General features: G+C 60.1%; 2 protein-coding genes across 2 annotated transcripts in view; both read right to left on the bottom strand.

Annotated features, from left to right (window-relative positions):
* KIF17 (kinesin family member 17) overlaps nucleotides 1–10,186 on the bottom strand; it is a 50,792-nt gene extending 40,606 nt beyond the window's left edge. The window contains exons 1-3 of the mRNA XM_052635459.1: nucleotides 9,956–10,186; nucleotides 4,279–4,425; nucleotides 3,209–3,310 (exon numbers count right to left, since the gene is read on the bottom strand). Of these exons, the coding sequence (XP_052491419.1) occupies nucleotides 3,209–3,310; nucleotides 4,279–4,425; nucleotides 9,956–10,186 (480 nt within the window). The remainder of the gene's footprint in view (nucleotides 1–3,208; nucleotides 3,311–4,278; nucleotides 4,426–9,955) is intronic.
* A 2,031-nt stretch (nucleotides 10,187–12,217) lies between these two features.
* Nucleotides 12,218–25,609, bottom strand: SH2D5 (SH2 domain containing 5). Its single transcript, XM_052664075.1, has 10 exons — nucleotides 25,536–25,609; nucleotides 20,507–20,635; nucleotides 20,218–20,301; nucleotides 19,681–19,755; nucleotides 18,508–18,654; nucleotides 17,048–17,296; nucleotides 16,729–16,903; nucleotides 16,248–16,356; nucleotides 15,483–15,642; nucleotides 12,218–14,616 (listed from the first exon to the last, which is right to left on the bottom strand). The coding sequence occupies exons 2-10, from the start codon at nucleotides 20,591–20,593 to the stop codon at nucleotides 14,413–14,415; spliced, it is 1,290 nt and encodes a 429-aa protein (XP_052520035.1). The 5' UTR covers nucleotides 20,594–20,635; nucleotides 25,536–25,609; the 3' UTR covers nucleotides 12,218–14,412.
* Nucleotides 25,610–25,856: the final 247 nt, after the last annotated feature.

The raw sequence follows: 25,856 nt of genomic DNA, 5'->3' as shown, positions 1-25,856 counted from the left end.
TCCCTGGTGGCTCAGCAGGTAAAGAATCTGCCCGCAACGCGGGAGACCTGGGTTCGATCCCTGGGTTGGGAAGATCCGCTGGAGAAGGGAAAGGCTACCGACTCGAGGATCCTGGCCTGGAGAATTCCATGGACTGTATAGTCCACCAGGTTGCAAAGAGCTGGACACGACTGAGCGACTTTCACTGCAGCGCCCTGGAGGATGACACAGGTCTGACCTTGACCTTGGAGGTGGCTGTGAGGATGGAGCCCAAAGGCCAGAAGTGGGAGAGCAGGGCTGGAGGGCGGCCTGGGAGAAGGTGTGCACATGCTACGGCCGAGATGCCGGCTGGGCACGCGGTGGGTGGGTGAGGGGATGGTGCTCCCAGCCTCGGGAGAACGCAGCTTCTCGTCCGTGCTCAGACAGGCCCGGGCTAGACACTTGATCCTGACTTGCTGCTTTTTAGGGAAGTCACTTTGCCTCTCTTGGCCTCGGTCTCATCTTTAAAGTGAAAGTGAAATTGCGCAGTCGTGTCCGACTCTTTCTGACCCCAAGGACTAGCCCACCAGGCTCCTCCATCCATGGGGTTTTCCAGACTAGAGTACTGGAGTGGGTTGCCCTGGCTTTCTCCAGGGGATCTTCCCGACACAGGGACTGAACCCTGGTGTCCCTCATTATAGGCAGATGCTTTACCGTCTGAGCCACCAGGGAAGTCCACCTGTAAAGCGAAGATGATAAACCCTATTCCCCACAGGGCTACTAGGAGGGCTAAGAAGACAGTGGATCTAAAGGAAGCTCTGAGGGAGCTTGGAGGGGGTTCAGAGAGGCCAGCTATGGAGGTGAGGCCATCGCTCTCCACAGAGAGACGACCCTGACATAAGGGTCTCCCCTACTCCTATTTTTAGGCCCTACCTCATCTCCGGAGCCCTCCCCACCGGCGCCCGCTGTTCCCGCCCCCACCCTCCTCCGGAGTGTCAGCCGCCAGCTGTGCCCCACGTTCCTTGGTAACTGCTCCTCCCAAATGCCAGGCCGGCCCGGTCGCCATGGCAACCAGCTGGGATGCAGCCGGCTGGGCAGGCGCGCCCGCTGTGCGCAGGAGCAGGACCACACTGCCGGTCCAGAGTCAGGATGTGTCCCCGTGGGGGAAGGGGGTCCTCGCCACCCAGTGCTGAGCAGGGTTCTCTGAGGGCGGTTCGTGGTGGTTGGGGGGAGGGGGTATAATCCGCTTTCCGCCTCCTTGCTGATTGCAGCGATCCAATCTCCTCTAATGACCAGCATTATCAGGCCCTGCACTGTGCCGCAGAACCTGGCCACCTGGGCGCAAATTCCACTCTGTCCTTTACTGACTGTACCCTTGGGCTGGTTCGCACCTAGGCACCTAGGAGCCTTAGGCTCCTCTTCTGTAATAAAGGATAAAAACAGCAGCTCCTCCTGAGGCTATGGTCAGGCTTACACAAGCACCCAGCTGCACCTCCCGGGAGAGAGTCCGGTGCACCCGAGGCGGGGGTCTCTGAGCACATCAGTCATAAGCGACCCTCTACCTCCAGGCAGCCCAGCTTACCGGGCTGGAGGCCTGGAGGCCAGCTGGGCCGAGTGCATGAGCTGCCAGCCCTGGGCACTGCCCCCCTCCAGGGCCTGGTTAACCTAGCCTATCCTAGGGTCCGGGGGGGGGAGGAGGGGGAGGGGACCCCTTGCTCTGTCCCCATCTCCCTGTCTGGGGGCTGAGTGATGACTCAGCTGCTCCAGCTCCGGAGAGAGAAGACAGTGGGAAGACCGCAGGGGGTGGCTGGAGGCTCCCGTGTAGAAAGGGCAAATCGCTGTGTCTGTGAGCTGAGGAGGCGGGGGCTGGGGGCAGGTCCTGGGCTGGACGGGAACTGGGGGAGCTGGCACCCAGGAGGTGGACCTGCCATGGTCTGCGGGCTGGCATCTCCCAGGTCAGCCGTCTCTGCTGAATGGATGCATCTGCTGAATGGACATCCCTCCCTCGAATGGAACCCTGTCGCTGGCTTCTCATGGCACCCCAGGTTTCCTATACTGCCCACCCCAAAAAGTCTGGGAAGAAAAAGCACCTGACCACTCAGATCCCGCACGCTCTGGTACCAACACCATTACTAGCAACTTGCTGTGTGACTTTGGCCAAGTCCCTTCCCCTCCCTGGGACTCAGTTTCCTCATCTCCACCACGAAAAGACTGTGGACTTAGAAGCTCTCTAAGGGTCTTTCTGGCTCTAATTTTTAAGGAGTTTTTCCACCATGTGATCAGTACAAACAAAAAAGTGTACAAAAAAAGTGTTCTGTTTTTTTTTCAAAACAGCTGCTCCTTGGGGGTCAGATGTGTTTGGGTGGGGCATTTAATGGTTGCAGGTCAGAGAGGAACTCACAGCCCCTCCAAATGAAGCCAGGACAAGTGTGGGGGGCTCTGGAGCTGAGCAGGGAAACAGCCCTGTCTCACATGGATGGGGGTGGAGGAGGAACGAGGTCACAATGTCCGGTTCAGTCTGGAGGTCAGGGAGGGTCCAGAGGACTGGACCTTATTTGTTTCTGGACCTTATCAGCAGCCCCTTATCTGCTTCTGCCCCCCCACCCCTCACTGGCTGTCAAGGCCTGTGCCCAGGGGAGATTCAGGCAGTCTGAGCCACAGAAAATGTCCAACCCTGACCCTGGAGCTTCCTAATCCAGCGGCCTCAGGCAAGTCCCCGTCTCTTTCCCAGCCTCCTTTTCTCATCTACAGGATGGGGATCTCCATAGCAACCTTCCAAGACTGATGCTCATTAAGGACTGACACTCCCCTAGCACAGGCATTCTGACTCTGGACTGGGGAAGGTAGGTCAACCTCCACCGCTGGTTGTGGGCCTCTCGGTGGGAAGGTCCAGTAGTCAGATAAGAAGCCCCAGAGGCTGGGAGCAGTCACTGGCACGCTGGCCACAGATCTGGGTCGGTCTCCCCTCCTCAGGCTCCTCCTGGAACTGGACTGGGCCCTTCTGGCATTTAGAGTCTCAGATAGGAGACATGGCCCAGCCTTGCCCAGAGGTCCCAGACCTGGCCCAGCCTTGCTAACCACCCGGCTGTCCAGTCCTGGCAGGTGACTTGGTCTCGCTGGGCTCCCCAAGGGGTCAGGCCTGCTTTGTCCATCTTGGCAGGGCTGGGCAGACTAGTGGGCCCTGGGGGCCCTTCCCCATATCTCCTCCAGGACCCCCTCACCCACCCCAGCGAGGCTGCACCCAACCCACCTCCAGCTTCTGCTTGGCGTCTGTGCCCAGCAGGTCCCGGACATCTTCATTGTAGATCTCCAGGTAGGAGGCCCGGACCAGGAACTTGGTGTTCTCTGCACACTGCAGGGAGCGGCCGGGAAGAACAGAGACACCTGAACACCCGCTGCCTGGTCGTCACGGGCAGACATCGTGGCAAGACACGGCGGCAGGAGGCGGGACATCAAGGGGAACGGCCTCCCTGACCTCACCTGGCCCTGCCTGCCTGGCAAGCGGTCCCCTCCTCTCTGGCTGGCTGGGCCCTCAAGCGTCTCAGAGTGGCATCATTTCATGCTGCTAAGGGCTCACACTCCCTCTGCACTCTACAGGCCTCGTGGGAAAGGAGAGGGCCCCACCGTGACAGCAGGGAGACTGAGACTGTGGGCTTAAGGCCTGGATCCAGCACCGGCCCTGGGCTAATCCCTGGCGGCTCTTCCAGTCGCTTGCGGGTCATCAGAACGAGTCCCAGCGCAGCACAGCAGGCTGTGCAGCTGACTAGTCCCTGCTTTGTTATTTCTCAGATGCAGGAATCTCTGAACCTTCACGAGTGGGCAGCAGGGCATGGCTCACCGGTCATCTGGACACCGGGATACTGGTCTGGGCCCAGCCCATAAGGGCTCCCGGTCTTGGATGCCCTATGTCAAAACCGAGGGTAACAGCTACCTCCTGGGCTAGGGTCGCAGCGAGATAATTGTGCAAAGTGTTCTGCACACTGCTTGGTCTGCAGCAACTGGCCCACGAGAAGGGGAAGCTCTGATCACTTACAGCCGCGTCTCAGGCCAGCGCTCCGGGTCATCATATCCACATGAAATATCACACAAAGTGTTAAAATTCCAAAAATGGCAGGAGAAAAACGTAGAACTGGTAGAATTTTCTCAGCTTTAAGCTCTCCCATCACCGCTTCAGAAACTAGAGCCTGCCTCTGCCCATCTGGGCCGCGGCTAGGCCGGCTCTGGCCACATCCCACATCCCAGGTCAGAAGTGCGCCCGGATTGTTCACGGTAATGCCTGGGGCGCCCCGCCCCGCCCCTGCCATCCGCCAGGCCCATTACCTGGACGCTTTCGAAAACGTGCTCGAAGGCCCGGGGGATGATGCCTCTGTGGCAGGCCGGGTCTGGCAGGCCCTGCATGGTGAAGGACTTCCCGCTGCCTGTCTGGCCGTAGGCAAAGATGGTGCCGTTGTAGCCCTCAGTGACGCCCTGTGAGGGGGGACACAGCCCGGCACTCAGCTGGCCCAGCACGGCCGCGCTCAGGGCTGCTTCCTGACACAGGGGCCGGCGCACCTCCCCCAGCTGTCCCACTGTGGTGGTGCCGGGTGCGGGTGGGCCGTGCAGAAGTGGAGGCGGCTCTGCTGGTGGGGTAGGAGACCGTCCCTGTGTCTGGCTAAGAGCCTGGTGCCATCCTCTGCTGCCTGTGCCCTTGGCCTGTTCTCGTCCAGGGGCGCGGGGCCTCGGCGTCCTCACCGGTGCCAAAGGGTCAGGATAGCACCGAGCAGTGGGGCTGCTGCCGTTTAGTCGCTCAGTCGTGTCCGACTCTTTCTGACCCCGTGGACCGCAACCCACCAGGCTCTTCTGTCCATGATTCTCCAGGCGAGAGTACTGGAGTGGATTGCCGTTTCCTTCTTCAGGGGATCTTCTCGACCCAGGGATCGAACCCCGGTCTCCTGCACTGGCGGGAAGCCCGTTGAGAGCTGTGCTTGGGAATGATTTCCTGCCCTGGCACTCGAAATGCTGGCACACGGAGGTAGGCGCCCCCTGCACATGGAGGTAGGTGCTCCCCAAGCGTCTGCTGGAACGGGTGGGAGATGGTCCTTCTATGAGGTGCAGGTGCGTGCAATGATGGGAGTTCAGGCTGGGCGAGGAGAGGGAGAGAGGGAAAGTGCAGGAAGAGCCAGGCAAACTTTCTGGGCAGGTGGGCGAGGGCGGAGAACAGGGGAACAGAAAGGGTGGCTTGGATTTCGACAGGTGAGAGGAGGAGGAAGGCTTTCAAGGCTGATGTGACCGCTGGAGCAAAGCCTCGAGGGGCGGGGCGGGAGGCTGAGAGCAGGTGGACCTGGGGCGGGGGGGGGGATGGAGACAAAGCTGGGAAGGAGGAGGAGGCAAACCAGGGTGGCACTCCCTCAGGGCGACCCTCGTTCACCGAGGCCATTGTTCACTGCATAGGTTCCGTCTCTCTTCTCTGCGAGGGGATCGTGCTCTGGGTGGGGACCAAGCCCTGAACAAGGGAGACACTCCACTCCCTGCCCTCACCCAGCTCATGAGGCCACACATTCTAGAACTTAGCGTGGGGAGGGGGACTCCTGTGCCAGAATGTGGGCCTGGAGAGCTGTGCCCAGGCCTCGAGGGCCCAGCTGGCATCTGTAAAGACCCGTCCTGCAGACAGACCACTGCGGGGCTTGGGGTCCCCAGGGGCTGCAGGGGAGGGAAGACCGGAAGTCACGATCCAGAGCTCATCAGACGGCCCAGGGTTGGCGGGGTGGGCGCGGAAGCGATGGCAGACCAGTCACCCAACCAGAAGGCCAGAGGCAGGGGCACACGGAGCCCCAGGGACAACATGCTGCAGTGCCTGGACTATCAATGTCACCAGGCCTGGAGGAGGGGCTCCATATCGAAGTAAGTATTTCACACGCGCGGTGCAGTAGGGCAGCCACCAGGCACCCCAGAGGGGTGCCTCATGCCACTGAGGAAGGTTAAAACTTTAAAATATTTTTTAAAAATGTAAAATCTTCTACTTTCCATTTAAAAACCAAAGCAGTGTAAAATGGTTTCCCATTAAACACGAATTTACTTTTGGTGTTTCATTTGAACTGTTGACACTTTAGCACCTAAATTGAGACGTGCTGTAAGTGTGAAACACAAACCTGATTTCGAAGGCTTACAGTGAAGAAAGAATGTTTGATATCTCTCTGATAGCTATTATGCCATGATAATATCTATTATCAGGCTTTCTTGAAATGATATTTGGGATTCTATTGAGTCAAGTAAAATGTATCATTAAAATTAATTTTCCTTGTTTCCTTTCACTTTTTAAAATGTGCTGTGCTTAGTTACTCAGTCATGTCCGACTCTTTGTAATCCCATGGACTGTAGCCTGCCAGGCTCCTCTGTCCATGTGGATTATCCAGGCAAGAAAACGAGTGGGTTGCCCTGCTCTGCCCTGGGGGATCTTCCCCGTCCAGAGATCGAACCCAGGTCTCTCATATTGTAAGCAGATTCTTTACCATCTGAGCCACCAGGGAAGCCCAAGAATATTGGAGTGGGTAGCCTCTCCCTTCCCCAGAGGATCTTCCCGACCCAGGAATTAAACCAGGGTCTCCTGCATTGCAGGCAGATTCTTTACTAGCTGAGCTACCAGGGAAGCCCTTTTAAAATGTGGCTACTAGAAAAATTTCCATTATGTCTGTGGCTCATGTGACATTTGTATTGGAAAGGCTGGCTCGAGAGCTGTGCCATCCCCAGTGGTAGCCACTGGCCACATGTGGTTACTTAAATCTAACTTACGATTAAATAAAACTAAGATTCAGTTCCTCAAAAGCACTAACCTCACGTCAAGTGCTCACTTGCCATGTATGGCTGGCGGTCCCTAATTGGACAGCCCAGATCCAGAACATTTCCACCACTGCGGGAAGTTCTGCAGAACCACGCTGCTGTGGAGTGAAGTGGAAGACAACTTTACCTGCATTCTTCAGGCAAAACATAAAATTTCAAAAACGCTTCACCCATTAAGTGATACTCCAGACCTGCCAGGGACACGCATACATGCGGAGCGGGTCCTAAGTGTCAGCCACTCTGTCCTCCGAAGTTTTGCCAAGTTCCCCCATATTGTTGTTTACTGAATGATTTTCATGAAATCAAACTGTTACTTAGTTGACCGTCTTTATAACTTGGTGTCATCCTCTGCAATAATGCCCGTGAGGCTGCTATTAGAGGTCGGATTTTTTCTACTTAGCACCTGTGCTAAATTGCCTCATGCCCCCTGTCCTCTCCCAAACAGCTCTGTGCTCCATCGAGGGGCCAAATTCTACCGCGTCGATGTCTCTGGAAACCAGGCCTGTCCTTGGTCTGTCCACAGCACCAGGCCCCTGGGTGGGTTGGGCAGTGGCTCATCAGAGGTGACTCTAAGGCCATGGGTGTGAAGCAGGATGATGGGGAGAGGGAATAGCGACTGGGTGGGAAAGAGCCCAGAGATCAAGCAGAAGGCTGGGCGTGGAGCGGATGAGCTCAGGGTAGGTTGTGCTGAGTTGGCTGAAAGATGGGTCTGGGGTGGACAGCTCCCAGGAGAGTAGAAGAGGTCACCCAGTGACAGAGAAATCAGGAACCCGGTCTGGATTTAATTGGGAGAGAAGGCAAGGGGAGGGAAAGGAGGGGAGGGCAGGAAGGGTCAGTCTGAAGCGCTGGGGGCTCTGTGCAGTAGGATCTGGAGGGAAGGACCTGGGCAGGAGGGGATGGGTGGAGGTGGAGGTGGTCAGAGCCCAGCAGGGCAGACACACAGCTGCCCTGCCTAAGGGTGCAGCTGCTCCTCGCTGTGCTTTGCGTACGATTCACAGGATGGAACTTGGAGACCTAGCTCTGCAGTCAAAATCACCCCTAACCCATTTTAGGATGCTCAAGGCTTCAGTTTCCTCACCAGGAATGATAATCCCAGTTTTACGTATGTCCACGGAGTCTGGCGAAGATCAAATGGTTTGGTCTCCACCTGAAAGGCCCTTTCCTCCACCTTCTTTCCTGGCTGACCCCTCTCACCCTTCTGGCCTCGGTTTAGACCTCACCGCTTCCAGGAAGTCCTCCCTGCCTGCCCATCCCCTCCAAGCCCAGGTTTGCTAGTCTTTGTTCTGCCAAAGTCCCCATGGCTTCTCTTCCTACTCATCACCCTGGCTTGCAGCTACTAGCTTAGCTGCTCCTCCGCCCAACTGTGAGCTCGCTGAGGGAAGGTGCTGTTATTATTGCTCCATGCCTTGGATGGGGCCTGGTATGGAGATGCTCTCTGTTAGCTGAGTGAATTAATGAAAATGAACGTATGTCCTGCTGAGCCTGAGGCTCCGTGGGAGGCCCAGAGGCAGACATCCCTGTAGTACTGCACTCGCGACAGGAGTGGGGGCTGGAGGGGAGATCTGAGGTGCTCCCCCTCTGGGCTGGGGCTTCTTGGGAACCCCAACAAGGGAGGCGTGCTCAGGGGAATTATTTCCAGGGTGAGGATGCAGACGCATGAGCAAGGCTGAGACCTTGGAGAAGCCAAGGCCAGGGAGAACTCAGTCTCAGAATCTTCCCATCTCTGATGGACCGACCCTGGACCAGGAAGCAGAGGTGTTCTGGCGCCCAGGTACAGAAACAACGCAGGGAGCTGAAAGCGTCAGGGAGTCTGGCTCTGATTCACTGTGCAGAAGGGTCTTCCAGGAGTTAAGAAGCAAAGGGGGGAGCGGGTTACTCCAGCAAGAGTGAGCGCCTGCCACCAGGTGGACATTCAAGGACCCCGAGGTGGGGGTGGGAACAGGCCACCCATTCTGGTCCCTTAGAGCCTGAGATTCCAGGATGGCAGGAGAGCCTGGCCACCCCTGGGGCCCAGGACCAACGTGTGGGGAGACTTGCCCTCTTTCCCTGGGCATCATCTCCAGTCACGCCCTCACTGCTGGGGGGCTCTGGGCTGTGGAACACTTCAGCCCCCACAAGGGGTTCTGACCACAGCCAACAGAGGTGTGCTGGGGGATGTTAGCTGGCATGCGGACCAAAGCAGAAAGGCTCCACGGGAAAATGCCTTTTGGAAACACTGGGTTAGAGAAGTCAATCTAGTTTCTCTGCTGCCAGACTCCCCAGAGCCCCAGGTATCCTCATGCTGGGGGTACAGACAGCAATTCTTCACCTTTTCCTTTTTGCCTGGAACAACACCTCACATCCTGACATCTCACTTCACTAGCGAATTCTCTGCCCAACTGGGAAGATGGCAATACCAAGGAAAGAACCCTTGGCCAGAAGACACCAGGTGTAGCTCCAGCCCCATCTCCTCCAGAAACTCTCTGTGGGAGCTCAGAAGTTTCCTTCCTCTGGGCCTCAGTCACCCCATCTGTGATATGGGAGCCCCCCTGCCCTGCAGCTCCAAGGAGCTCCTTAGCATGAGAAGGTGAAGAAAGCAAAAGCCCCGCGAAGGGGTGAGAACTGCCGTTGCCTTCCCATTCTAAGGGTTTCTGCTCCTCCGAGACCAAGGCCTGGCCAACAGCCTTCTCTCTGCAGAAGTGAGATTCCCCCCTCCACACACACACACATATATAGGCTGTACCCTGACGGGCCTCTCAGGAAGCTGGAGCGCGGGTGATGATGGAGAGGGCTCCCGGTGCTGAGGGCAGAAAGAGGGGGCCAGGGCTCCGGACGGAGTAGCGGAGAGAGGAGAAAGGGGAGGCTGGGGAAGTGACCAGAGTTTTCAGAGGAGTCCTGAGGCTGCCCGGGTGAGGGTGGGGGGGCAAGTGGTCGCGGGGGCTGGAGCTCCTGCGGGGAACGGCGGAAGGATGCGGGGAGAACCAGCCTTGGCACCAGGGGCAGTGGGGGACCCAGACAGACATTGCCGGTGGCTTCCAACTGTCTCCGGAGGGGACGGAAGTCTTCAGCCTGCTGCTGTCCACCTGCGGCCCCTCCAGAAGCGCCTTCCCGCCCGGCCCGGGGGTCAGCGCCTGCCCTCAGGAGCCCTCCGAGGGGCCCCAGGTCCTGCCCAGCGGGTCTCCTCGGGAGCGGGGGCCCTCACCTCCACCAGCGGGTAGGCGATTTCGTTGTAAATCTGCTCGGTGAAGTGGTCCATGTAGTAGGCGCCGTCGAAGGTGAACTGCTTGGGGGGCTGGTCCGCGGCGCCCGGGTTCTGGATGAAGCACTGGCCGCGAGCGGAGTCCACCGTCACCACCGGACGGCAGTTCAGCTCCCGCTCCCGCTGGTTCATGGGGCGGCAGCGCACCACCACCTTCACCGACTCCGAGGCCATGGCGCCGCCGCGGCGGGGGCGTCCCCCAGGGGCGGCCCGCACGGGACCCCCCAGCAGCCCGGGCCAGGGGGCGGGGCCAGCGCCCGCGCGGCGGGGGGACCGGGCTCCTCGGGGGGGCGCCCGGGGACGAGGAGGAAGCGGGGCGGCGGGGGAGCCGAGCGGCCCGAGCCGGAGCCGCCGCCTCCTCCGGCGCGCGGGCTCGCGCGTCTCCCTGAGGCCCGGCCCGGGCGGGGGCGGGGCGCGGGGCGCGGGGGGCAGTGGCGGATCCGCGCTTTGGGCGCCGCCGCAGGACCCGGGCCCCCGGAGCCGCCCCAACCGCCCGCTCGCTCGCGCGCACGGCTCCGCGGCGTCCGCGGTTGCTGGGCAACGCCGGGGGCGTCACAGCGCGCGGCTCCCTGACGCCCGCGCCCCGCGCACCGGAGGAAGCCGCACGTGCTGAAGTTCCCAGCGCGAGTGCTGAAGGCTGGTGCGCCCTCGTGGGGGACCCGCGCTGACTTTGTCCACGCGTCTGCTGACTCAGTGCCAGGCGCTGCCCAGTTCGGTTCACTCGCTCAGTCGTGTCCGACTCTTTGCGACCCCATGGACTGCAGCACGCCAGGCCTCCCTGTCCATCACCAACTCCCGGAGTTTGCTCAAACTCATGTTCTTGGAGTCGGTGATGCCATCCAACCATCTCATCCTCTGTCGTCCCCTTCTCCTCCCGCCTTCAGTCTTTCCCTGATGCTGAGTCAGCTCTTCGCATCAGGTGGCAGAAGTATTGGAGTTTCAGCTTCAGCATCAGTCCTTCTAATGAATATTCAGGACTGATCTCCTTTAGGATGGACTGGTTGGATCTCCTTGCAGTTCAAGGGATTCTCAAGAGTCTTCTCCAACACCACAGTTCAAAAGCATCAATTCTTCGGCGCTCAGCTTTCTTTATAGTCCAGCTCTCACATCCATACGTGACCACTGGAAAAACCATAGCCTTCACTAGACGCTGCACAGCCGTTCTTTTCCAGTCCGCACAGCCCCAGTTCTGAGAGGTTAACCACCTTGCTAGAGGTGGCCCAGGGGAGCCCACCCCCGCTCCGAGGAGATAGCAGAGGAGTGACCTCCCTCGGGGGTTAGAGACTTACCGACAAAGGCAACAGGGACCTTGCTGCCCTTTATCCACATCCCTGTATTGACTCGGAAAGGCTGCCGCAGAGCCTGTCACAGCGTCCCCCTGCACCCCTACACCGGGCGATGAAAGAGCAAAGCTTCCCTCTAATGCTGCCCTCTGTATTTAAGACTCAAGCTGAAGATACAAAACAAAATTTTGAGAGCCAAAGTCCTTTGGCTGGAGAGGCTGCCTGGCCTCTCTCCCCACCCCACCCCGACCCCAGCACAAATCCCTCTAGAAGAGCCCCACTCCATCCCCACCTCTTCTAGACTCCCGTTTGCACAGAAATTTTCTGCTATCGGCCAGGCATGGCAATAGACCCTGGGAGATAGCGCAGCCCCTGCCCTGCAGTGCACCTATGGTCTAGTGGAGGAGGCTGACATTTGAAACAAATATTCCACAAACAAAAATCCCATAAATAAAAGAGTATTAACAAACTAAAGGACCAGATGTACTGAATAGTTGGCCAGGATACCTCACCCAGCCTGGGCAGGGGCCCAGGGGGCAGTCAGGGCAGGCTTCCTGAGAGAGATGGTAAGGTTGAGGAGCTCATCAGTTAAAGGACAGGAGGGCAAGGACGCCTGTGCAAAGGCCCTGTGGCATGCTGCAGGAGCAGAAGGATCATCTGAGTGGCCAGAACATAAGGACTTGAGTCTCTTCCCTACAGGAAATACCCACCGAAGGTTGTAAGCAGGAGTCATTGTTTGAAGCTACCCACACAACTCCTTCAAGACCTCCTGAGCCCCTGAGGACAGGATCTCTGTCTGGTTCATCATTCAGCACCAGCGGAAGGGATGGTTGAGAAAGGAAAGCACAGCAAGCCAACTGGACAAAGCCCTCACCTTTCAAAGGAAGTCTGTACTCGACAATCCGAAGAAATGCACTTTATTTGTTTCAAGTCCACACAGTAAGGAGAGCTGGGCTACCCAGGTGGCGCTGGTTGCAACACTGGAAACTGTGGTCTGTTATGAAGACACGGAGGTGTCTGCACACGTGGGTCACAAACCTGGCCTTGTTTGTACCATGTGACCCATGAGCGCTATGTGCAAGGATGTTAAAGTACTGTGGGGACGCTCCCGACCCTGTCCACACAGATAACTGGTGCAACAAAATCCGTCCCTCACAGAGGTAAGGCCAGTTAGCTGGGCTTCTTAAATGTGTGCGACTCTGGTGCAGTAATCCTGGGCCCCATATCACCAAACCCCTCTCCTCGCCAGGGGAATAGGAGGCTGGGGCTTATGAAGGAACAGGGCTTTGCCCAGGGAGGAGATGGCTTCTGGTAGTAAGGGTTGTAACATGAGTCCGGTTTCCCACTCATATTCAGTACAAAACCACTGCTGTGGTTCCAGTGAAAAGAAAGAAAGTGAAGTCGCTCAGTCGTGTCCAACTCTGCGACCCCATGGACTGTAGCTCACCAGGCTTCTCCGTCCATGGGATTCTCCAGGCAAGAATACTGGAGTGGGTTACCATTTCCTTCTCCAGGGGATCTTCCTGACCCAGGGATCGAACCCAGGTCTCCCACATTGGAGGCAGACGCTTTAACCTCTGAGCCCCTAGGGTTCCAGTGAAACAAGCCCCTAAAGGACAGCTTCCTCCTATCTCTTGTGACAAGAGTGACAAGACCCCAACCAAGACCCTTTCCTGAGCTGGAGGTTGTAAACTGGGAACGCCAGGCCTGAACTTCTGAGGCTCCTCAATCTTTTTATTCCATTGGGGCTGCTTGTTTTTCCAAGAAACACAAGTGTATTACTTTCAAGGCACTACGCAGTCACATCCTGTCCCCAGAGAGGGGAGAAGGCAGCCCCCAGACTCACGACTAGGCCTCTGCCTCAGGAGTAGAAGTTCATCCACCGGGAACTTGCTCCTTAGTTTGGGAGATTCATGTTTGTCTGTCAAGTTTACTTATAAAGGGGGACACGTAGAGCTGTCGATCACCGCAGGGTCATTTCCCTGGATGGACTCCCCTGTGCCAGCCAAGGCCAAGTGTCCTCTGGCAGGGCCCACAGCAGTTCTGCCTTTAGATGGTTCCTCCCTGACCCTCACCCCCAGTGGGGCTGGCATGGTCCCTGACAGATGCCCATTAAGGGAAATGCCATCATTGTGTGTGTGGGGGCACTTCCCAGGCAGCCACCAAACCCAAACCCAGTGTGGCCTGCAGGATGAGAGGATCAGGGCCTGGTCACCCCCATAAGCCTGTAGCTCACTGCTGGCCCCTTGGAATCAAATGGCCAAAGGAAGTGAGCCTGGGTGGTGGTGGGGGGGTGTCTTGGTTTTTGGAGGGTGTACGGGAGGGGAGGAATCTTCGACATCTCTTCTGTGTAAGCAGGAAGCCCAACTCTGTGGTTTTCTGAGCAGACGTCCTAATCTGAGGTTCACTGGGATCCTCTGCCCCGTCAGGCCGCTCGCACTGCTTTCTCCACTCAGGTGTCCACCCCGGGGTCTGGGTGACTTGGCTCCTCTCTGCAGCCTCTTAACGCCCCCTCACTTCAGAACTCAAGGGCGGACTCCTCTCACCTCAAAGGATGTGGGAAACAGGCCGCGCTCTGTCTGCTTGGATGTAGCCCCCAAACTCCACCGCGTTGTTGCTGTTTCTCTCCCGGAGAGGGTGCCTTGGTCCCACACCCTTTCTCTCCTGCCTGCCCGCACACCTCTCCCTCACGCGTCTGGCTGCCTTGGTCCAGAGCTCTCTGGGGACGCCCAGTCAGGGCCCCAAGGCCTGGCCTCCTTAAGAGAGGGCCCCACCTGCACTGGAACAACTTTCCTGCCCACCTTGGAAAGCTCCCCACCCAGGAGTAAGGTGAGACCAGAGAAGGCAAGCATCGAGTCACCCGGCAAGTTCTTGGAAGCCTGGAGCTCGGTCTGCCACGCTTGCGATCCTGACGGCCTATGTCCTGGGGAGAAGCCCCTGGCAATCCCCACTCTCAGGGACCCCCACAGGCAGGGAAGTGATGGAAGACTGGTCCCAGGGGCAGTGACTGGATGGAACTGGTGGTGCCCAGCAGGGTGGGAGAGGCCAGAGCCGAGTGGCCCGCTGAGGCCCGGGAGCCAGGGTACCGCGGGGCCTATCCGGGTGGGGCCCCGCCTCCTAACCCAGACCCTGCAGCTCTGCCTCGGACTTGGCGTGGCCAAGGGGCCGGAGCATCCGAGGAGGCCGGCCCTCGGGCCCGCAGTCCTGCTCCTCATAGCCGGGGTTCAGGCGGCCCATGTCGAGGGAGCAGAAGAGGCTCCGCTCCGTTCCCGCGTGGTGCTCCACCAGGGCTTCCAGGCTGGGGAACTCAGCTGGCAGGTGCTGGGGAGGGGGCAGGGCAGGGACTTCAGTTCCAGCCCCCATTTCCCCACGGATCACACCTCCAACTACCCCACCACCCTGGATCCTGCCTCACTTCAGAAAGGACCCTGTACGGCTCCCAGCAGAAACACACCCCTTTCACTCCCCACCCACGGCATGGACAGGACCTAGGCACTTAGAGTGCAAACAAGGCCGCACATTTAAAAAGCCGCGCCTGCCCACCCCAGTCCCTGGAAGCGTGTGATCAGGCCAGGACTGCAGACCTAGAGGCTGGGTGAACTTAAACGCAAGCCTCTACCCTCTCTGAGTCTGTTTCCTCCTCTGCTAAAAGACAAGTTAGGGTGTGGGAAAGCATGACTTTTAAAAGCTGTGATTGATGTAAAAAATGCGAGGCGTGCCCCTAGCCCAAAATTCCACTGTGCGTCTGTGTGTTAAGTCACTTCAGTCGTGTCTAATTCTTTAAGACTCCTTGGACTATAGGCCGCCCTGCTCCTCTGTCCATGGGATTCTCCAGACAAGAATACTGGAGTGGGTTGCCATCTTCTCCTCCAGGGGGCTCTTCCCGACCCAGGGATGGAACCTGCATCTCCTCTATCTCCTGCATTGACAGGCAGGTTCTTTACTACCAGCACCGCCTAGGAAGCCCACGGCTCTACTTGAAATACCCTACTCTGGTGAGGGAGGGGCCTTAGCGTGGAGCCCGCAGAGTGGAAGTGGGGCCAGAGCTGGAAGGACCAACGAGCTGGGTGGAGCGTTAAAGAGGGGGGGGTGGGGCAAAAAGGAGCCAATGAAGGGCCGGTGTGAACTGTGAAACTGTGAAAGGGGCGGGGCCTGATGGCGAGGGGCAGGGCTGGGAACCCTCTCACCTCCACGCAGTAGCGGCCCACGTGGTTCCGGAAGACTTGGTGGGGCACCACGCCACACTGTGTCCTCACCGACAGGCACCACTGGCCACTGGCGCCCGGCTCAGGCCACAGCAGGAAGGCTCCAAGCACGTCTCTCCGCAGCAGGGCGAGGGCGCTGGGCCTGGGAGGGCCGAGGCCAGAGGCTGAGGGCGGGCCCCCTTGTCGGGACCCAGCCTCAGTCTGCTAAACAGCCTAACGAACCCACAGTGTTGGAAACAGTGACTGCCTAGAGTACACCTTCCACGAAAGGATGCTTTCTGACTGCCTCTCAGAAAGGTTTCCAAGGGCTACCCTAACTGTTGACCCACTAGGGAGATAGTTTTAAAAGAGCGTGCATTTAGGAAGGCCGTCCCCTGTGACAGGCTTCAGCTGAATAACCTTATCTGATCCCTTCCACAGCCCTGCATTGAAGGTCTGTTTGTTTTATTTTAGTTTTTCATCTTTTGGCTGCACCGCACAGTATGTGGGATCCTAGTTCCCCGACCAGGATCGAATCCACGCCCTCTGCACCGGCAGCGCGGAAGTCTTAACCACTGGACCACCAGGGAAGCCCCAAAGGTCCTTTTATTATCCCCATTTTACAAAAAATTGAGGCCCAGGGTGGGGAAGTCTCTGGCCTAAGGTCGGAGAGCCCTCTGTCCAAGGGCAGGGATGCACATCTCGGGGCCCTGGGGGAGGTCACAGCCTAGTTCCCCGCCCTCCCTAAGGGTTGGGCACCACTCCTACCTGGAGATGCCAGCAAAGGCCCAGATGTTCTCCGTCAGGCTTCCCCCGCTCTCCACCAGGCACGAGGGGCCCCCGGGTCCCCGGGGCCAGGCCTCCCACGCGGCAGGAACTAGAGCGATCAGAGGGAGGGAGGTCGTCCTCTTCTGCACCCATCCCCGTTTCACCCCCACAGGCTTCAGCACCGTCCGGGCTTGTCTCTTTACCAAGCCCCCCGGCTCTCCGCCCAGTCTGCAGACATCGTGCTTCCCCAAAGACACAGGCACACCCAGGCACACGCCAACGCACACTCACTCGCCAGTTACAGCACTTCAGCAGCTATGCCCGTGCCTCGGCCAACAGCACCTGGGCGCTCAGCCCCGAACACATCCTCGAGCGCGGAGGCCTGGCATTCACAGACGTCTACAGTCACAGCCCGCAGACCCTGCCGCTCAGGCCCACCCTCGTCCAACCCGCGCCGGTGCACGCGTCCCCGGCAACTCACGGGCCTCGCGGGCGGACAGCTGCAGCTGCGTCTCGTAGGTGCAGGCGCGGTAGGCCCCGGAGCGGAGCACCTTGCTGCGGATGGCCTTCTTGCGCACAAGCGTGGGCGAGCAGTACGGGTTCCCCAGGCGCACGTGGCGGGCGCCCCCGCGGCTCCCCGACTCCAGCAGCTCCTTCTAGGGAGGGCCCCGCAGGGGCGCCCAGACTCAGGCCTGCCCGGCCATAATCCCCTCCACGGAAGCACCCGCCCCCCTCTACCTCCAAACGCTCGCCCTGGTCCCCCGGTCCCCTGCCCACTCCCTGGCTGGGGTGCTGCGTACCCCGCTGCCCTCAGACCCCTCTGCCGGCAGCCGCCGGAAGGAGACCAGCGCGTTAACGTTCTGTGAGAGCTGATCCCGGCCGAAGGGTTCCCGTACTAGGCCAGGGGGCCCCCCGGGGCCGGACACGGGCTTCAGGGGAACGTCCCCCACAGGCCCCGGGCAGGGCTCGGGCCGGGCCCGCTCCTCCGGGTGCTGCAGGAGGTAAGCGAGCTGGAAGGAGCGGCAGAGCAGCAGGTGAAGGATCTGAACCTGGGAAGGGAGAGGGAGGTGTGCTCAACTGGGGGGCTCCTGGGGGGTCCCTGGGCATCAACCCACGGGCCAGGGGTGCCTGCAGCCCCCTGGCTTGAGGTGCTCTTCCCTATTTCCCTGAGAAAACGAATACTTATCCCCCAAAACCTCACCACCATGCAGCCTCCCCTCCCATCTTCCTTGATTCATTTGACAAACAGGGGGCGTCTGCCATGTCCCAGGCATCATGCTTGGAGCTGGGAATACAGGCGCTGAATGCACTGCTAGCCCTCAGTTGCTAACCCCACCTATATCTCAGAGGCGAGGCTGAGAGTCCAGGCCCTGAAGTTGCAGGGCCTGGGATCTGATCCTGGCTCTGTCACACAGAAACTGCTGGGTGACCCCTGGGTACAACATGGCATCTCTGTGCCCCTGTAATGACATGGACCACGGGAAACCTCCCCCAGGGGAGGCCCAGCACTCTGAGGCCTGCACAGTCGATCCATCACACATGCATCATCCAGCCCCGGCATGGAACTGTGAGCTCCAAAAGTTCAAGGGTCACGGCTCGGCCACCAGTCACCCCAGTAGCCACACAGAGCTCGACACACAGGGGTGACGGCAGAGGCCTGCTTCCTGGAACCAAGCCCAGGCCCTGCTGCCCAAACGGCCGGCCACCGCTGCTCCGCTAACAGTGGTCACACTGGCTTGGACGTTTAGGATCCACCCGTCCATCCTCTCTCCCCACGCAGCCAAGCAACAGAACAGTTCAAGACCCGGACCCAGCTTCTGCGCTCAAAGAGTTCCAATGACTGCAGTGAGGGGCAGACAGATGGCAGAGTGTGGTTCAGGTCACAGGATGGCAGAAGGCCGGGTGGTCCGGAGGATTCAAGGTGGCTGAGCCCCAAAGGGCAAGCTGGAATTTGCCAGGATGATGGGGAGGGGTGTGGAGGCAGACAGAACAGCAAGGGCAAAGGCCTGGCAGTGTGAGCCTCCTGGCCTGGTGCCCATCTCCCAGCCCAGGGCATGCTGAGTCCACTGACTCACTTTAGGGGGTTCCTCCAAGGGCAGAGCCACAGAAGGAGCCAGGGTGGTGAGCTGGGGGGCGGGGGTGCTCAGGCCAGCTTGCTGAGCCAGCCACGGCCTCGGTCCCCAGGACCCACGTGGACCCACAGCACACCGCCCCCCCCCCCAGCCCCAGTGCTGGGCCCCCTGCCCTGGGCCCCGGGTACCTCTCCAGGCTGGCTGCCCACAAAGAGGTGGCAGAAGAGCTTGCTGGCTGGGCTCCTGGGGTTTCGGGCCATGAAGGCAAACTGGCAGTCGGCCGGGCACCAGGTGGCATAGAGGATGCGCCTCAGGGCGTGTGCCATCAGGAGCACCTGGGAGGCAGCAGGCCCATGGCCTCCATCAGACCCACCGTGTGGCCCGCAGATACCGGCCAGCACGTGCAGCCCCGTGGGCGCCACGCCCCGGCCGGCAGCCTCCTGGGTCTGCCCTCCAGCCTGGGTGCCCACCCAGCTCCTGGGATGAAGAACTCTGTCCTGCTTCCAGGCCTGCCCAAACCACGCTTCCCACGGGCACCCTCATCCTTTACACGGACCTTGAGCCCGGGGCCCCTGCCCTGGGCTGCCAACCAGCTGACCGGGGTGGTCGTGCTGAGTCATGGAGCTGAGGGACAGAGCGTTCATGGCCGGCAGGGTCATAGGGACAGGCAGCGGGGGCTGGCCCTGGGCTTGCACTCCTGGTTTCTGGAGTCAGATGACCAGGGTTTGAATCCGGGCTATGTCACTGCCTCTCCGGTGCCTTGGGCGGCTAAGTACAGGTCTCTGAGCCCTTGCTGGGACAGGACCCCTCCGATGGGGCTGTTGGAGGGCGTCAGTGAGACCTCGTGCAGGTGGCAGGTCCTGACCCCAGGGCCCCCACCGTGCCAGCTCTGGATGTGTTGGCACCACATCTTAGGTGAGTGGTGCCAAGTCATGGGGCACCCAGTCTGGCACGTGGTTACAGTTCTTTTTTTTGGCTGGTTTTTCACCAAGAGGAAGATGGGTGACCTAACAGGGGCTCCCAGCCGGCCTCCAGCCTGCCTGGCCCTATTCCCCAGTCATAAGAGGCCAGCCACAGGCCCCTGGCCCAGCCTGGGGACCGGCTCAGACCTCCTGGTGTCGACTGGGCCTGACACTCAGGCTAGGATCTGGTCCCTGGAGATTCTAGGGCTGGAGGCAGGGGTGGGGTGCAGTGAGGAGAAACTTGTCGTTTGAGCTGCCGTGGCGGGAGGGCCCTTGGAGGGAGGACGTCCAAAGGCCCAGGCCAGGCTGAGAAACGAGGGAGGCTGCGGAGCTGGGTGCAGGCGTGTCCCCAGGGAGAAGGACACCTGGGGGTCCTCATCTGTACCCCGGGGCTCCTACCTCGCCCTCCCCACTGTAGATCTTGAGGCCCTGAAGGCTGAATTTCAGGATGACGGCCCGGCGTCGGGGACAGTCCTGGGTGGGAGAGAAGTGGTGGGGGCCATCGTCACTGCCCGGGCAGGCCCAGCCTGGCCTCTGACCCCGGGGCTGCTCAGCCCGCCCCCTGCAGCTGCCAAGGGGCAGAGCACTGGACGGGGAGCCCCTGGGGGCTGGCGCAGCGTGCATGGCTCCTGGCAGACAAACCCCGCGGCCCGTGATGACCGCCTCCCATATCTCCCACCTGTGGGGCCCAGGTCACCACTGCCTGGGGGAAGGGAGCCCCAGGGCATGAGGAATGTGGCTCCAGGAGCCTGCGTGTGGTCCCAAGGACACCCACCTCCCAGAATGGCTTTGGCCCCACCCTTCCCTGGGCCTTACTTGCTCCGTCTTTCTGAATGGGGGGCTGGGGTGGACCCGAGGGGCTCAGCGGTCATTCCCAGCCCAACACTCCAGGGCTCTGAGCCCAGTGGGGAAGTGCCCCCCGCCCCAGCCCCATACCTTCAGTGCCCACAGCTGCTGCTGGACCAGCCACACACTGTCCTGGGGGTCCAGGTCGTCCACGGGGAAGGAGCCCACATACTGCTTGGGGGCAGGGGTGGGGGGTGGGGGAACAGGGGAGTCAGGCCCCTGGCCCCGATCCCCGCTCTCCACGTTACCCTCCTCACACACACACTGCGCTGTGGGGGAGGCTGGTGGGTGGCAGAGGGCATCCCCGGGGGCCAGGCTCCACCCCCAGGGCCCGCCCCACCCCACCTCACAGCCCCCCTAGGGGGCCCACCCCACCCACCTGGGCAAACTTGGTGATGCACCGGGGCCGCTGAGGGGCAGGGCCGCAGTCGGAGGCCCTCCGGCCCCTGGCCCCTGCCTTCTGCATAGCCCCCAGGGCGGCCGGCTTCTCCCTCGGATGGAGAGGAGGCTGCAAAGGGCAGGGGGAGAAGGGCTGGCGCCCAAGTCTGGTGTGCAGCCTCGGAGCACCCATCAGAGGCTCCCCTCCACATTCTGGCATCCAGCAAACCCTGCCTGAGCGCCTGCTGTGTGTGCCAGGCAGCGTCCTGGGCGCTGGGACACAGGGGACACACACCCTGGGCAAAATGACAAACTCCCCACCTGCCCTGGTAGAGCCAACATTCAATTAAGCCATCAGTAAGATATGGAATAGGTCAGATGGTGACAAGGGGCTTTCCTGGTGGCTCGGCTGGTAAAGAATCCGCCTGCAATGTGGGAGACCTGGGTTCGAACCCTGGGTTGGGAAGATCCCCGGGAGAAGGCAAGGCTACCCACTCCAGTATTCTGGGCTGGAGAAGTCCAGGGACTACAGTCCACGGGGTCGCAAAGAGTGGGACATGACTGAGCGACTAACACAGATGGTGCTAAAGCAGAGAGGAGGCCATGAAGGGCAGGCCGGGGGGTGGCCACGGCCAAGAAGGCCTCGCTGAGGCGTGAGGTTGGAGGAAGAGGGAGCGGACACGTAGACAGCTTGTGCAGAGTGCCAGGAGAGAGGGACCCTGGGAGGTACCACCCAAGAGGAGGCGTGTCACAGCGGCCTGAACAGGGTCTGCGAAGGCCCAGAGCAGCTGGGCAGCTTGGGCCCCGAGGCAGAACTTACCAGAGCAGCACCCAGGGTGGGGTCAGCCCAAAACGTCCCCTAAGGGGACTGAGGCGCTGCCCTGGTGGGTGGCGGGGAGCCAGAGCAGGTGCCAGGGCAGGAGGCCTGGAGTCCACGGGGCAGCGGTGGCCCCTGAACTGACGGGCCAAGGCTGTGCCACGGGACCCTGGCTCCTTCTGCCCAGCCTGACCCCAGCCCCTGCCCAGAACCGGTACTGGTGCTGAGTCAGAGGGGAGGGAGGGCGGGCCCAGCCCAGCCCCGACGCTGGTCTTTCCCAGATCTCCCGGACCTCTCAGCGGAGGAGAGCAGGGATGCTGCCTTCCAGACTGTCCTCAGGGCAGGGAGGGCGCGTCCTTCTCTCTCAGAGCTCAGGGCACAGCTGATGTTCAGTGAACGCGGCATGAACGCATCCCGCCACCGTGGAGCCTGCATGTGGCAGCTGGAGAAGCTGACGCCCCGCCACGGAGAGCCGGCTCTCGGGAATGAAGATCCAGCGCGGCCGCAACAGAGATGAAAAAACAACAGCAGCAACCACAAACGCATCACAAAACAGAACGACCGAGTGCCTCTGCCTCCGACCCAGGACTCGGCTCCCTCAGGCTTCCTCGGGGTCAACTGTAGACATCCGCGTCAGTCCCCCATCCTGGAGGGCTCCCTCCGTCTTACCAGGCTACTCGGAATCACTGCATTTGGGATCAGAGAGACCCAGGTCCAAATCCTGTGTGATGCTGCATAAGCTGCTTCACCTCTCTGAGCCCCCATTTCCTCAACCCCAAATGTGGGGTAACGTGCGGCACTGGTGAGAGCTTGCAGGCACGGAGCCGCGCACGATGCCCACCAGGCTCAGAGCTGTGACCAGCAAGTACGGTCTCGTGGGGAATGTGGCCATTGCTGTTCAGGCGCTCAGTCGTGTCCGACTCTTTGCGACCCCATGGACTGCAGCACGCCAGGCCTCCCTGTCCATCACCAACTCCTGGAGTTTACTCAAACTCGTGTCCATTGAGTCGGTGATGCCTTCCAGCCATCTCATCCTCTGTCGCCCCCTTCTCCTGCCTTCAGTCTTTCCCAGCATCAGGGTCTTTTCCAGTGAGTCGGCCCTCCATGGCAGGGGGCCAAAGTATGGGGGAATGGGGAGCCCCTCAGGAGGGGAACTCGGGACAGTGAGGTCTGATTACTGTCAGTACCCTCCTTGCATCAGGCCACACCTGAGAGGAGACCACCCAGCCCGGGAGGGCAGACGTGCCTGGGGGCCGTGATTCCTGCCAGAAGAAAGCAGCGGTCAGCCCAGGCGCTGGGCCGGAGATGGGTGCGCCCCGGGTGTGCTCGAGCACCTGCAGGAGTCTGGACAAGCGGGGTTTGGGAGATCTCCAAGAGCCCGGGAGCGGCCCCCAGCTCAGCCTCGCCCCTGACGCTGCACAGTCCCCTTGAGGGCTTCCTGGTTCTGCCCTCCTGCTTTCCTGGGCCCTCTCACCTCTCTTCACTTTTTGATCCTAATTCTTTTTCACATCATGACCATTACCCTATGTCATTTTACGTTCAAATACAGCAAGGTTAGGATGTAACTGGCACAGAAGCCATGTGGCCCTGGTTCCAGGTACGGAGATGGGGCTTCCAGGGAACTCGACCTTCAATACTTCCTGGGCTGGGATGCCTGGTGCCTGTAGGCAGGGGTGAGGGGGGAACAGAGGCGGCAGAGACCAAAACCCAAACCAAATGGGGCAAAAGGGAGAGAGGGAAGGAACAGAGGATGAAAAGAATGGCACACTTAGACAGCATATTTAAAAGCAGAGACATTACTTTGCCAGCAAATGTCCGTCTAGTCAAAGCTATGGTTTTTCCAATAGTCATGTACGGATGTGAGGGTTGGACTATAAAGAAGGCTGAGCGCCGAAGAACTGATGCTTTCAAACCGTGGCGTTGGAAAAGACTCTTGAGAGTCCCTTGGACTGCAAGGAGATCCAACCAGTCTATCCTAATGGAGATCAGTCCCGAATATTCATTAGAAGGACTGATGCTGAAGCTGATGCAAAGAGCTGACTCGCTAGAAAAGACCCTGATGCTGGGAAAGATTGAAGGTGGGAGGAGAAGGGGATGACAGAGGATGACATGTTTGGATGGCATGACCAACTCGATGGACATGATTCTGAGCAAACTCCAGGAGATAGTGACGGACAGGGAAGCCTGGTGTGCTGCAGTCCATGGGGTCGCAAAGAGTAGGACCTGACTTAGTGACTGAAGAAGAAGAAGAAGCGGGAACAGAGGAGTGAGAAGAAAGACAATGGAAAGAGAGAAAAGGGAGAGATAGGAGGAGGGAGAGGTGGGGAGCAGGGAGCACGTCTCACATCTCACACCCAGCCTGACCGCTGCAGCAGCCCTCAGAAGGTGGGGGTAGACAACCGGAAGGAGGCGCCGGACAGCTGTGGCTGAGGCTGCAAACAGCCTCCTCGCCCACATCCAGAGCCGCAGCTTTCTTGGGGACACCCTGGGTTGTAGGCTGTGGGGGTGCAGGGGGGAGACCAGGCCACTGGGCCTTCTTATGGGTCCCACTTCACCCCCACATCACCTGATCCTTCTTACTCCAACCTTGGAAAACTGGAAGTTTCTCCCTCCTACGCCTGAGGGGTACAGTACCTTTCAGCCCCAGACTGCCCAGGGGACCAGGGAGGGGAGAGGCTCACTGAATCATGGAAACAGACCTGCTGACCTATTCCAGGCACAGACATCCACGGATGCCTTTGATCAGATCTGTTTTTCTTAGGTTTTGCACAGGAGCCTGGCTCTGGGCCAGAATCATCCTAAGGGGACACGTTTGGAACAAGGCTGGGGCCCTTCTCTTGCTCCTCTGACGTTTTCCAGGTGGCCGCTTAGAGACGGGGCACTGGATGGGTTGACCACCTCGAGGGGCAAGGATGGGGGCCTCAGCTGCGCTGTACTGCAGCCAAGTGCCGTCCTAAGGAGGGCCCACCTTCCAGCATCACAGGAGACCCCTCAGCCTGCAGACTCAGTGCTTAGCAAATGGTGGCTCAGGGTGAAGTCACCTGCCCAAAGTCACACAGCAAAAGGGGAGCTGGGAACCCATCGTGGGTCTACAGGGCTCTTCCCCCCTCCCTGCCCCCCACCCCCCCATGGCACTGCCCGCCCCCAAGAAAGCGGGTGTCCACCTCCTGAGTTTGGCGTGTCTCAGCCTACCCAGGGGCAGGTGAGGCGAGGAAACAACAGCAGTGGTGCTGGGGGTGGATGTGATCAGCTGCTTTCTCCCGCTGCCTGCCTTCCAGGCCAGATAGTCTGGGGCTGCCACAGGTACTCCAGTCTCACCACAGTCTTTGGCTCCGCAGCACAGAAGAGCCCCCTACCCCCAGGACAGCCCCCTACCCCCAGGACAACCCTCCGCCCCATGCCATCCCTGTTTGCCCTGGGCCACAGGGTGGGAGAGACTAAGGTCAGGACCGTGGCCGGTGGGGTCCCCACGAGGCTGGCTGATGTAACCAACATCAGCCTCCATGTCCTCAACCAGAGAGTGGGTTTAATGATAGCAGCTGCCTTCTGGAGTTATTCATCTATCTGTTCCTTCTGAGAACATTTCCAAGCGCTACGTTCCAGGTGAACAAAAAACAAAGTCCCAGCCCTCAGCAAGCTGGCCTGAGGAGGGGCGGGGGTGGATCCTGGAAATCAGCATTTCAGGGGGGCTGAAGCGACTTGGAGGAAAATACGGCAGAGCGAAGAGGACCTAAGATCTGCGTGCGTCTGTGTCGAGGGGGGGAGGTGCCAACAAATACAGTCTCGTCTCCCCGCGCAGACGACATGAAGAGCAAAGTGCTGTTTTCAGGATTAAAGTGCGGCCGAAACCAGATGCGCGGCGGTACAGAGCCCGCTCCGCAGAGTGGGGAATTATCCCTATCACTGTAATTCCCAGGGTCCCCGGCCGGCCCCGGGGGCGGAGAAAGTCTTGCTCACTCCCCGTCCCCAGACAGAGGGGCGAGCGAGGCAGGACCCTAGCCAAGGGGGTGGTGGAGGTGATGGACGGTGATGGTGGAAGTGACAGATGATGACGGTGATGGGCGAAAGGGACAGACAGGCGTCTCCCTATCCGACACGCGCCCCCCCCACCCAGCCACCCACGCACTCCAATCTCCACGCCCCGGGACCGAGTCTCGCTCCTGCCGATCCGCCAGTCCCAGCCCCCGCCCGGCTCCCCCGTGTGCTCACTCACCGCGGGCTCGGTGTCCCGTCCCTGCCGCCCGGCGCCGCGACCCGCGAGCCTGCACCGCGCGGCCCTCCCCTGCCTCCTCCGACTCCCGGCGCAGCCCCCACGTGGCCGCGGCGAGCAGTTCCCGCATCACCCGGCCTGCGGCCTCACCCGCCCAATCGGCGCCCGCGGAGCCGCTCCGCACGCCCGCGCCGCCCAATCAGCGGCCGCGAGGGGCCCTGGCTCCGCCCCCTTCGTCTCTCGCCCGGGCGCTCCGCCTTTAAAGCGAGAGCCCGGGGGCGCTCACGGCCGCCCAGGACGCCTCTTTCCGGGCTGGTAGGGGGA

This window comes from Budorcas taxicolor, chromosome 2 (assembly GCF_023091745.1).
Source record: "Budorcas taxicolor isolate Tak-1 chromosome 2, Takin1.1, whole genome shotgun sequence".
Lineage (NCBI taxonomy): Eukaryota > Metazoa > Chordata > Mammalia > Artiodactyla > Bovidae > Budorcas > Budorcas taxicolor.
The sequence above is the reverse complement of the archived record's forward strand: the minus strand, read 5'-3'. Positions and strand labels throughout refer to the sequence as shown.